General features: G+C 56.5%; 5 protein-coding genes across 5 annotated transcripts; 2 read left to right on the forward strand and 3 right to left on the reverse strand.

Moving 5' to 3' along the window:
• Nucleotides 1–643: 643 nt before the first annotated feature.
• BO95DRAFT_471440 (uncharacterized protein) lies at nucleotides 644–3,031 on the forward strand (the record flags this gene model as incomplete). Its single annotated transcript, XM_025589591.1, has 3 exons — nucleotides 644–1,132; nucleotides 1,167–2,898; nucleotides 2,953–3,031. The coding sequence occupies exons 1-3, from the start codon at nucleotides 1,096–1,098 to the stop codon at nucleotides 3,029–3,031; spliced, it is 1,848 nt and encodes a 615-aa protein (XP_025445385.1). The 5' UTR covers nucleotides 644–1,095.
• Nucleotides 3,032–3,324: 293 nt separating this feature from the next.
• BO95DRAFT_439974 (histidine phosphatase family protein) lies at nucleotides 3,325–5,593 on the reverse strand. Its single transcript, XM_025585847.1, has 3 exons — nucleotides 4,646–5,593; nucleotides 4,442–4,565; nucleotides 3,325–4,360 (listed from the first exon to the last, which is right to left on the reverse strand). The coding sequence occupies exons 1-3, from the start codon at nucleotides 5,244–5,246 to the stop codon at nucleotides 3,499–3,501; spliced, it is 1,587 nt and encodes a 528-aa protein (XP_025445386.1). The 5' UTR covers nucleotides 5,247–5,593; the 3' UTR covers nucleotides 3,325–3,498.
• Nucleotides 5,594–5,816: 223 nt separating this feature from the next.
• BO95DRAFT_439975 (DnaJ domain protein) lies at nucleotides 5,817–7,916 on the reverse strand. The gene is made up of 5 exons (XM_025585848.1): nucleotides 7,570–7,916; nucleotides 7,471–7,514; nucleotides 7,318–7,411; nucleotides 6,210–7,264; nucleotides 5,817–6,157 (listed from the first exon to the last, which is right to left on the reverse strand). Exons 1-5 carry the CDS (start codon nucleotides 7,673–7,675, stop codon nucleotides 5,999–6,001), a joined length of 1,458 nt encoding a protein of 485 aa, XP_025445387.1. The 5' UTR covers nucleotides 7,676–7,916; the 3' UTR covers nucleotides 5,817–5,998.
• A 371-nt stretch (nucleotides 7,917–8,287) lies between these two features.
• erg9 (bifunctional farnesyl-diphosphate farnesyltransferase/squalene synthase) lies at nucleotides 8,288–10,617 on the forward strand. The gene is made up of 4 exons (XM_025585849.1): nucleotides 8,288–8,726; nucleotides 8,815–9,874; nucleotides 9,924–10,106; nucleotides 10,154–10,617. The coding sequence occupies exons 1-4, from the start codon at nucleotides 8,659–8,661 to the stop codon at nucleotides 10,265–10,267; spliced, it is 1,425 nt and encodes a 474-aa protein (XP_025445388.1). The 5' UTR covers nucleotides 8,288–8,658; the 3' UTR covers nucleotides 10,268–10,617.
• A 107-nt stretch (nucleotides 10,618–10,724) lies between these two features.
• BO95DRAFT_429086 (uncharacterized protein) lies at nucleotides 10,725–11,444 on the reverse strand (the record flags this gene model as incomplete). The annotated part of the gene is made up of 1 exon (XM_025584876.1): nucleotides 10,725–11,444. The coding sequence occupies one exon, from the start codon at nucleotides 11,442–11,444 to the stop codon at nucleotides 10,725–10,727; it is 720 nt and encodes a 239-aa protein (XP_025445389.1).
• Nucleotides 11,445–11,787: the final 343 nt, after the last annotated feature.

Raw genomic sequence — 11,787 nt, forward strand, 5'->3', positions numbered from 1 at the left:
AGAGGCGGAACTTGGCCGGAACCCCAGGAACCAAGCGGGCATTAACCAGAGACAGACACCTTATCTAGGTGGATAACGAACATCCGGAAGCAAATGCAACGCTACGGGCGCAAGAAGTCAATCAGCAACCAGGAGGATGGTTTGTCCTGGCAATAGTTGGTATTTAAGCTGGCTATGTTATCCCTTTGAAGAGACAACTCCATCAGCTTGGCACACCACATTCCCACCCCAGATTCGGCGCCAGAATCAAGAAATCCGGAGTGTCAGATGACGCAGGCGTCAGAGGTGAAGGACCATGCATCCCTTGCGTGGCTGCCATAGTGGAGGGGGGAATCACGTGCACTACACATGGGCCGATCGGGCATTCCCCATGAGATCAGAGGTAAACCGGGGTCAACTGCGTCCCTGATCTGATCGGATCAACTCGCGAGCCTCACGGAGGGAATGAGGGGATCCCGGGCGAAGAAGTCCATAACAACGGCCGCAGTGATATGATACTATGGGGTGATCGTCGTAGCCACCAAGTGACTAAGCTGGATAAAGCTTCGGGCTCGATCGGGGGTCAATTGCATCAGCCCATGCAATGCGCGAGGGGTTGGCGGAGGCTGGGAGGCATCGGGCCGTGATCTGGTGTGTGGTCCAGATCGGCTGGTGATGGTACGCCTTGTATCAGCAGCTCCATCTGAGGTTCGATTAGCTGTCGATTATCTTTCGAAAGGGGAGAAGGAAGAAGATGAAGAAGAAGAAGAGGGTTGAATGGATAATAATAGCGGCGGTGAAACGAAAGGCGGGCGGCGGAGGAGGAAAGCTAACCGGATTGGGCGGGGATTGTTTTGCTCGGCCAAAACATTCTACTTTACTTTAAACTCTTCATTAATTATGACTGACTGACTGCTGCCAACAACTCGCCGTCGGCAGCAACTAAACCACCACTAACTCCACCCACTTTTCACCACTCCCCCCTCCCCCCTCCCAACAACCCACACGAATTCTCTTTTCTTTTCGCCTCGCTTATCTTTTTCCCATCTTCACCTTGCCTCACCCTGACTGACGGCCTTCTTTTGAATTTGCGATCCGTGGCCGGCTGGTGCCATCATGCTTCAGAACTTCCTGGAGCATCGCAATGCCATAAGTCGCCCTCCTTTCCTGCCGCCCCTCGATTGCAGCAACTATGACCTCCGATAAACAATCCCATGGCCATCTCGCCAAACCCCTTACCCCTGCCCTCAGTGCATCCTTCCATCGCACCCAAACTAAATCTCAATCTCCTTTGACTCCTCGACTAGCCACGCCAGGCGGATATCGCACCCCTAACCGGTCGACCCCCTCCGAGCATCCCTCCTCGGCCCCTGGTCGGCGGGAGCCGGAACCCTCCCTCCTCAGTGCCAACGTGACCCCTCGATCCGGTTCCCGCGCCAGCAGAAGAGACGGTTCGACTGCTTCGCCGAATAATCTCTCCTCGAATGGGACGAGCTCACTACATGTGTCCTGGGCCCAACCCAGCGTGGCTCAGGGGGGGCATCAGGGGCGGTTCCGCACCGAGCGGAGCCCAGTCCGGGGAGGCATGCTGGAAGCCCCGAAGATTGCCCGAACCAAAACAGTGGCAGGAGAGTCCAACCATCTCGCACGACCTCATATATCCTCCGAGAATGCGTCTGCATCTCCCATGTTCTTCCACGCCAGTGATGCCCGATCCACAATTTCGTCATCCGAGACGATCGAGGTCCGGCCCAAACTGGTGGGCAAATCGGCCTCCGCGACTACATTCGTCTACGCAAACGGACAAGAGGAAAGACAAGCGCCGATGAGTGATATTGGCACAGGACCTACTTCGTACAAGCGTCGATCGCTGTCTCGCTCTGTGGTTTCGTCCAAGCCTGCCTCTCCCTCACCGCGACTACGACCCGCTCGGGTGAACTCAAACCCCCGCCTTTCCGACGGCGTTGCATCTCAGGTCAGCTCACAATTGGAAGAGCCCCTAGAACCCAGTGTACAGCCTCAAAGCCCTCCATTGAGCAATGTCTCCGCCCGACCTGTCCCCGCCGTGCGCCACCTCAAATCGTCCAGCGTGGACTCGGCAAACAACGGTGCCCCTAATGGTGCCCCACTCGCCATGCCTCACCCCCACAAAGAAGGCCTCCGACCCAGCCCGTTGATCATATCTCCCTCCGAACCCAAGCTCGACACCAGCGCTATAGCTACCGATCCGTTGCCAGGTCTTCGTCCTCGCGTCTTCAGCAATGGGTCGATCGCGTCGGTTGACACACATGGCTCCGGAATGCAGAGTCCGTCGAAATCAGAAAGCGGTGGTCAAGCCTCCAACGACGTAGCATTGAATGCGCGGACCGAGCGGAGGATTCTGGATCTGGAAATCAGAAGCTCGTCACTGCTGGCCATCAACCGAACCCTGGAGCGCGAGATGCGCAAGCAGAACGCGGAACTACGACGGTACCGACGCCTCAGCCGCTCGGGACGGTTGTCCATGGCGCAGTCGTCGCGATCTGCGTCTGCCACGCTATCCATTCACAGCGAGATCGACGACGCCCACAGCGAGCGGTCGTCAACCCGGTCGTCGCCGCAGGAGTTGTCGGACTTGAGCGACGAGGAGGATTCCATGGCTGATTCAGGCGTGCTCAGTCCGGCCGACTCGCAGGTTGAGCCGGATGCGAGCCATCGGACACGGGATGAGAAACGGTTCCTGCTCGACCTGGCCAAACACCAGGAGCTGCTCGCCGACAGCCAACGGATGAACCAGAGCCTGAAGCGGTGCCTGGGGTGGACCGAGGAGCTCATCAAGGAGGGCCAGCGGGCGCTCGAGTACCGGGTCCATGTGGGCGACGTACAACTGGGCGGTCGGGTGCTCGCGCCCGAGGACATGCATGACCCCAACGACCCGGAGTACGTGGTGCCTGCACTCCCGAGCCCCAGTACCTCTGAAGACTTGTCCGACAGGACGCGGTCGGACGAGGATCTTTCCGAGGAGGGGCTGTCGGACGAGGAGCTCTCCGACGAAGAGCCATCCAACCATTAACGATGAGCTGCCCGTACAAGCGTCGTTTTTTTTCCCTTCTACTTAATACTTAATATTCTACCCTGGCTTCGACTTCGATTGCAGCATTCGGAGAGAGCGTTTGTGGACCGCGACTAAAGCTGGCATTTAGTCTTTTTTGCTTCTGTGTGTTACAAGCGATAGCGATAGATTGATTTGTGTTGGCCGGCTGATCAGCAACTTGCTCTGGTACTGTTACCGTTACTGTTACTGTTACTAGATACCCCAGCGTTTAGACATTATCCATAGAATCGAGATCGAATGGATTCATTCTACTTCCTGCGAGTTTTCCGGGGTCCAGATCAACGGTCTTATCTCCACCGCATCTCATTTCTAAAACCATGGACTGACTCATCATCGTCCTCACCATACCTTCTTCCACCCTACTCGTCCACCACAAACACCAACTTCCATCCATCCACCAGTAAGTTATAACGTTACCACTGCAACTACTCCGGCCGTCCATCGCCCACCTGCCCGCCCTTACCAGCGGTCCCATTCCCCAAACAAGCCCTATCATACTCCGCCAACCTGACCATCTCCGCAACACCGCCCACCAACCCCTCCACCAAACAAAACCCATCTTGACTATCATCACCCTCGCACCCACTCACGCCCCCCAGCGGCACAGCCCTCCCATTCAACACAAACCTAATCCAATCCTCCGCCTCCACCACCCCCTTCACCGTCGGATTCACATACAAGGTCTCCCCACCCAACACCCGCTCCCGGCCCGCAGGACACGACCACACCTCCGCGACCAGATGCGCCCCAAACGGCGCCACCTCATTCAACCGGAAGTTGCGGGGTGGCGGCACACTCACATTGCCGGGCAACCCGGCGGCGCCGAAGTTGAAATACTCGACGCCCAGCGCGGCCAGCACGGAGACGATCACGTCGTCGTGCGACATGTCCATGTACAGCTTCTGATGCAGCGGGAAGGTTTCGGGGGACGAGTCGTAGGTGAGGTTGATGTTGGCCGCGGGCGTGGTGATGAGGGTGTTGTTGAGGCGGGCGGCCAGCTCGAGCACCCAGCCGAGGCCCTGCGCGCGGCCCGAGGCGGCGCCGAAGCCGTAGTCGCCGTAGAACTGGAGGTCGAGGGCGTAGGCGAAGGTTTCCCAGTCGGAGGCCGTGAAGAGCGGGCACCAGGCGGAGCTGCCTAGGACGGCGGTTTCGTAGGGGCACAGGTTCAGCATGCTGAGGATGTCGAGGGGGGTGAGCGTCGAGGCGAGGTGGCGCGGGAGGTAGGGGGTCAGGCGGTTGAGGATTGCCGGGGTGGTTTTGGTCAGGAAGGTTTCGGCGGAGGTGTCCCTTTTTTTTTTGGACCGGGGGGGTTAGTTTTGGGTTTGAGGGGGGAAAGAGGGATGGATGGTTTGAAACTACGGTACTCACCCCTCGTACTGCGCTTCGGGACAGGTCGCTGCTAGGGTGTTGTTGTAGCCGCTCGTCTCCGGGATGATCACTAGGTCGTATTGGCTGGCGGAGTTGTTGGCGTTCGTGCTGCTGAAGAATCCACCTTGTTGGATCGGGGCTGTTAGTACATGACCTAACGGAAACATGGGGGAATGGTCGGGTTGGTAAAAGGGAGATACGTACTCAACCACCACCGCGCGCTCTCGAGAATCCGCGCCTGTCCTGTCGTCCGGAAGATGGGCTTGGGCCGCTGCGTCCCGTTCGGATACACGTTCAACGACGGATCCCAGTCCGCGAGACCGGCCGGGGCGCGGAACAGCGGCCGGCCGTATTTGTTCCAGAAGTTGGCCCCGGAGGTCGCCTCGGTGGCCGCGCCGGAGGGCAGCAGAAGGTCCTCACCCATGAGGTATTTCCAGTCATTCAGAAAGGCCAGAGGGCCGGTGCCCAGCGTCTCGTTGGGGTGCTGCAGGCTGTAGTTCTGGAGCTTCTGCGCGAAGGCCTCCATGCTGAGGCCGTCGAGAGCATACGGCGTCGGGTACCGCTGGGCGTGGCGGTGCAGGACGTGCACCTGCGAGAGTTCGCAGCCCAGCGGGACGCCGGTTGAGACGTTGAACCCGGGGCCATCTTTGTAGGGGCTCAGGTTGCCCCAGTATGCGGTGATGTCGAAGCCAGCGGGTAGGGCGGAGCCCGTCGGTGCGGAGGCTGCGGCGGATGATGTGCTGGGCAGAGCAGCCGCGCTGGCGCCCACGGTGGCCAGGATCATCTGGGTGGAGGAGAGCAGCATTGAGGAGGGGATGAGGTTCAGAGCCAGGAGGAGCAGGCCGAGGGGTATGAAGAGGGAGGCGCGGGTCGTACGATGACACAGCCGGGGAGGTCTCGGAGTCATCTTGCAGCAGGCGGGGGAAGTTAGGGTTATATACCGCCGTCCATAACGGGGCGGGCGGGCGACGCAAGAAGGATTGTGACGATCAATGGAGTCAATTGTCGGACAAAAGACGCGGAGCTCCGCCGTATCAAGGGCAGCAGAAACTGGTTACATTCCAGCTAGACGGCCAACAGTGGGGAGGAGTAATCCAAACACGGTAGCTGGTCGCGTGCGGGGGACCTTGATAGGAGATAAATTATTTAGACTTGGCACTAGTTGCAGATGGATGGACGGTGGACTCAACCTGCGAACGGGAGCAAGAAGGCGCAAAGCTTATCAGGCAGAAGCCCCGATGTCGGGAGGCTGGGAAATCTGCAGGCACAACAACTCGACGGGGTTGGGAAGGCAACTCTCACTTTTTTACTATCTTACCAGGGCACATCAAAATCAGCACCGCTCTGGATCATCCCTACTCTAAGCACCACATCACCTCCTCAAGCAAAAGCAATCTATTAAAATCCATCTAAGTATGGGTGGGTCACATCGTCGGTGCGCGTGGAAAAATCAAAATACCAGTCGCTACAGAGAAACATCCCATATCCAACCAAGGATCCAGTCGGAACCAGACAGCCTTATACTGGGACAAAATCAATACACATGCACAAGTAGAACTAAGCAGCCGTGGCCTCGGCCTCCTCCTCGTGGTGGTGGTGGAAATGCCCGTGCTTGCCCTTCTTCTTCTTCTCATCCTTGCCCTTCTTCGTCATTGACTCGGCCATCAACTGCTCGAATGCCATAAAGTCACCCTCCTCCTCGGGGTCACGTTCGGCCTGTAGTTCAAATTAGCTTCCATGATAACTGCGCAAGTAGATCGCCACCCACCTTGGAGTAAATGTTGCCCGCAATCACCAAAGCGTGGGCGCGCTCAACACGCTTGTCCAGCTTCACGCGCTTATCGCCGAGGACCTGGTCGCAGACATCCCGCAACACGCTCTGGATCTCGAACTTGCTGCCACGCCAGGCGGCCGCCAGGATCTTACCAGTCACCTTCTTCTCATACTCGGCCTTCTTCTCGTCTGTCCAGTCCTCTCCACCGCGCTCCTCCAACTTGGCCATCTCCTCCATCGTCATCTGCGCATCGATGGCGGTCGAGATAGTCGTCCAGGTCTCCTTGGCGAGAGTGCCCTTGTCCTTCAGGCGCGAGAAGAAGCCGGAAATACCCAAGAACTTCTGCGACTTGAGGAAGGACGTAGCCTTCTGCACGTAGGTGGCGCCGATCGCATGCAGGATCTCCAAACCGAACGATTCCATCTTCAGGTTCTCCACCTCCAGGCGGATCTTCTCCTCGAAGGCGCGGGTGACGTCCGCGCCCTTGTCGGTCTCCGTCCACACGCTGATCTTGTCAATCAGCTTGGTGGCCAGGGTGTTGACACGCTCCTCGCGGGCCTTCTTCCGTTCCAGCTCGTAGGCTGCCAGCCGCTCCTGTTGTTCCTTCGACAGTCCCTTCTTCTTCTCCTTCTTGCGCAGCTCCTTCTCTTCCTGAGACAGACCGGCTGCCTCCATGCGCGCTTCCTCCTCGGACTTGTCCATGATGGCCTGCTGGCCCATGAAGCGGCGGGGCGTGCTAGCACCGGAGCTGGAAGAGGTGGGCGCGGCGGGCTTCTCAGCGGTGGGCTTTTCAGCGGCGGGCTTCTCGGGTGCGGCGGCCGGGGACTCAGTGGCGGTTGGCGTCGTACCCTCGGCAGAGGCGCGAGCGGCTTGCTCCTCATCGTGAATGTTGAGTTTCTCCTCGGCGGAGGCGGCCAGTTCTTCCTCCTCCATCTGTTGCATGGTGATATCCATTGTCGCGGTCAGGTCCTTCATCAGCGAGATCTCACCGATGAGATCGACAAACGCACTGCCACCGAAGATCATGCTGAAGAATTCCGCCGGGTCCTCTGGAAGACCAGAGTCAGTGCTGTCCGCGTATCTTGTGCCGTCGTCGACTTACCGAAACCGCCGCCGGGGACGGCATCCTCCTTGCCAAACTTGTCGTAGCGTTTGCGTAATTCTTCATCGCTGAGAACTTGGTAGGCTTCTCCAATCTAGTCAAGCCCGGGCAGGATTAGTATCAGCGGGGTTATCTCTCGAGGGTCGTTCTCACCGCCTGGAAGCGCGCATGTGCAGTTTCATCGCCGGGGTTCTTATCTGCCAAGGGGTCAGTTCGCTCGAGGGCTGACAACACAGGGCCACGCGGACGAACCAGGATGGGTGACGATAGCCAACTTCCGGTAGGCCTTCTTGATCTCCAGCTCGGTCGCAGTGGGAGGAACGCCAAGGGCGTCGTAGTATGTAGTGTCGACAACCATAGTGGGATGAAGCAAAGCTTTTACCCGACCACGCGAGGGATGATGATTTGGCTATCGGTTTTGGGCTGCAGCAAGAACAGCCAGCGGAGAGGGGGAGAGATGCAGCCGTAGTCTGTCTTGGGAGAGGCTGCTGCAGGGTAAGTTGTCAACTACCACACAAGATCTGATCTGTGAAGGTAGAAGCTCAACCAGTTGTAGAGTCAGATTGGGACTATTTTTTCATGAGAAAGGCAGATGGATGCCTTGCGACGACCCTTTCGTCATGGCGGGGGAGCGATCGATGTTTTTTTGGTCTCTGTTGCGGTAGAGGTACCGTCACGTATGGTCACAACGGAGCAACAAGAGGCAACAAGACCCGCTCTCTGCCAAGTCTCGGGCGAAGGATGCGGTAAATACCGGGTCACAGCCCCCCGGGGGCTCATCGGAGCCAGTCAGAGGCGATGTTTGCATCTTTGCACCGCTTCTTCTCTCTTTCTCGGCGCGGGAAAAATGAATTGCCTCGTTTGGTTTTCTCCTGTTCGCTTCTTCCTCTCCATCCACCACCTTTTCTTCCACCAACTGTTTTTTTTTCTCCTCTTCTCTTCTCTTCTCTTCTTCTTCTTCTCTCACTCTCTCCCTCCCTCCTCCCACCCCCTTTTTTACGCCCAATTTAATTTCCCTCCCTCCCTCTCTCTCTCTCTCCATCCTCCTCTCCAGACTTTCCCTTCTTCCTCCTTCCTCCTTCCTCCCGTCTTTCCCCTCCCCCTCCGTCTCATTCTCTCCGCGTCCCCTTTGCTGCTACTGAGGCCATTCGCTCATAGCTGTCTGTACATTATTGTACCACGATTATCATTGCAATCTTCTGGGTTCCCGTTGATTCGGTCACTTGATTCACTACTGTTTGGTCTGCTGCTGTTGTTGACCCCATAATATAATCCTTGCCTCACGTTGTCAATCTGGCTTTTCGCCGGTCGTAATACCCCGTCGTTTTTTCAGTCTTCACAATGGGCCTCGCTTCGAACATCTTCTACTACACCTTTCACCCCTCAGAATTGAGGTCGATAGTGCAATGGTTAGTACTGGCTCACGTCCTTGAGCGGTGATGATGGGTCGTGTGTTTGTGCCAACGCTTACGAAGGGGTCCGTGCCCGTGGTAATAGGAAAGTCTGGCACTCACCCGTTCACGAACGCAATGAGAAGGACGAGACCGAAACCCAGAAGGCCTGCTTCAAATTCCTCGACTTGACCAGTCGCAGCTTCAGCGCCGTCATCAAGGAGTTGCATCCCGAGTTGCTGCTGCCGGTCTGCATTTTCTACCTGGTCCTGCGCGGCTTGGACACCATCGAAGATGACACCTCGATCCCTCTGGAGACCAAGGAGCCTCTCCTCCGCGGCTTCAAAGATTTCCTTGAGCAGGATGGCTGGACCTTCACCGGCAACCGCCCCGAGGAGAAGGACCGTGAGCTGCTGGTTCAGTTTCACAATGTCATCACGGAATTCAAGAACATGAAGCCGGCCTATCAGGCGATCGTGAAGGACATAACCGATAAGATGGGCAACGGTATGGCCGACTACTGCCGGAAGGCCGAATTCGAGGACGCCAGCGTCAAGACCACGGCCGAGTACGATGAATACTGCTGGTACGTGGCTGGCCTGGTGGGCGAAGGCTTGACGCGTCTGTTTGTCGAGGCCGAGTTTGCCAATCCGGCTCTCCTGGAGCGGACTCGTCTGCACAAGTCGATGGGTCTCTTCCTGCAGAAGACCAACATCATCCGTGACGTCCGAGAGGACAATGACGACAAGCGTCGCTTCTGGCCCAAAGAAATTTGGTCGAAGCACGTCACCAACTTTGACGATCTGTTTGACCCACAGCATCGCGAGGCAGCGCTTAACTGCGGCTCCGAGATGGTCTTAAACGCATTGGAACATGTGGAGGACTGCCTGTTCTATCTGGCTGGTCTCCGGGAGCAGAGTATCTTCAACTTCTGTGCCATCCCGCAGTCCATGGCCATCGCTACCCTGGAGCTGTGCTTCCGCAACCCGGCGATCTTCGAAAGAAACATCAAGATCACCAAGGGTGAGGCGTGCAAGCTCATGTTCGAATCCACCCAGAACCTGCGGGTACTGAGTGACACCTTCCGTGTCTACGCCCGTCGGATCCACAAGAAGAACACTCCTAAGGATCCCAACTTCCTGAAGATCAGTCTGGTCTGCGGACGGGTATGTTGACTCCCCTTGGTTCAAGTGAGCTCTTGCTAATACTTGGCAGATTGAGAAGTGGATTGAGACGATCTTCCCCACCCAGTCCGCCGAGGTGGCTAAGCGTCGTATCACCGGTGAGATGACTGAGGCTGAGCGTAAGAAGAGAGAGGAGGAGGCCGACACGCGCCAGGATGTGTGCTTTATGATGGGCCTCATGCTGGTGATTGTGATCATCGTCTCGGTTGTTATGGTATGTCCTTCTCGGTCTCTCACACGATTGTTTACTGACTGTTGTAGATTGGCACGGCTTGGATGTTGGGTGCGCGGTTCGATCTCGCATGGCAAGAGCTCAGGAAGGGCAACTTCCGGCCGCCCGAGAATATTAATGAGCTCGCCCACCAGGAACTGTAGATTGTTCCAATATCTTCTACGGAGTTACGACATGTCTTGATACTTACCCAGTGACCGCGGCTGGCTCATGTTCTATACCTTATTTCGTCGCCATGACCGCCATACTTTAATACATTGACCTGACACCTTATTCTCTTTTCTTTTAGGTTCCCTAGCACGGATGTCAAATTGCAACCCAGCCTGTCCATGACTGTGGTTGTGCCGAAGAAGTGCTGAAATTGAAACGAGAAATTCTCGCCCAGCGACGTACTAGATGTGTGTCTTGCAACTTAACTGTTGCGATGGCAAACATCCATTGAGGACCTGGAACATACTGTAAACATAGGTAGTTCTAATGAATTGATATCTCGATTTCCATCTTTTAGTTGACATGTCCATTGTATATTCCGCTTCTTGACATTGTGGTTGTACGGCAGGAGTTTGGGCCGAAAAGTTCTCCAAGATCTCCATATCTGCACTATTTTTTGATATGTTTTAGAATAAGGCCTATCTTGTGGTTCATCCTATCCAACTTGTGCTGCATGGTTTTCATCTCGTGTTCCATCTCTTTCACTTTGCGCTCGGAAGAGCTTTCAGCTTCCAACGAGTCAGCAATCACGCGAAATAAGCGCGCCCTCTCAGATTCTTCCGGGTTTGCGCGCCTCTGTCTTTTGTGTGGCACCTCGTCGGAGGCCTCGGAGGCCTTGGAGGCCATAAAGCGACGTTTCTCATGAGGCATACGAAGCATGGCTAGTTGATCGCGGCGCTCTTGCGCCTCTTCCTCCTCCTCCTCCCGCGCCGCCGCGATTTTCGCATAAAACCCATCCCGCCCCCTCAACCACATCCCCAACCACCCCTCGTACTCCGAACCCCTGTCCGCCGCCCGGCCCTGCCCCCACGCCTCGACCCAACGCACGTAGTCGTCCTCGATCGCGCGGACCACTTGCTCGACCGCCGCGGGGGTCATGGTGGTCCGACCCAAAACCTGGCGGAAGTCATCAGCCACCCGGTCCCAGAATCGGGCCGTCGTCTGTGTTCCCTTGGTGTAGTGGCGGAAGTCGATGCACACTTGGATCAGATCTGTCTGCTTGTCGAGCGGGGTTGTCGCGCAGGAGGAGGGTTCGGATAACTGCGGGCGGGCGCGGGCGCGGGCGGTACTAATAGGGTGGAGGACCCAGCTGACGCGGACGATGTCCATGTCTTATGCCTATGGGGAGTGGGATTGGGATTGGGATTGGGATTGGGATTGGGATTTGGGGAGCTTTCTGGTGGTGGTGGTGGTGAATTGATTCGGTGATTTGGGGGGGATGGTACTACGGAGAGTACATTGTCCATGACAATTTTTGTGGAAGATTGTATTGTCTTTTCGTGCTAAAATACTTTCAGAACTGTTCATTGGACATTGGAGATCTTTTGCAGACTGGGAATTCCCAGTTCTGAATGGGTTCAGTGTATGGTACTTTAGTCTAGCATAAAAAAGGGCGGTCAATATCGGAGTAGCCTCCGGTGTCTGCCCAGTGGAGGTGCTTGAATCCCCTTCC

Source organism: Aspergillus brunneoviolaceus (assembly GCF_003184695.1).
Source record: "Aspergillus brunneoviolaceus CBS 621.78 unplaced genomic scaffold BO95scaffold_12, whole genome shotgun sequence".
NCBI classification, from domain to species: Eukaryota; Fungi; Ascomycota; class Eurotiomycetes; order Eurotiales; family Aspergillaceae; genus Aspergillus; species Aspergillus brunneoviolaceus.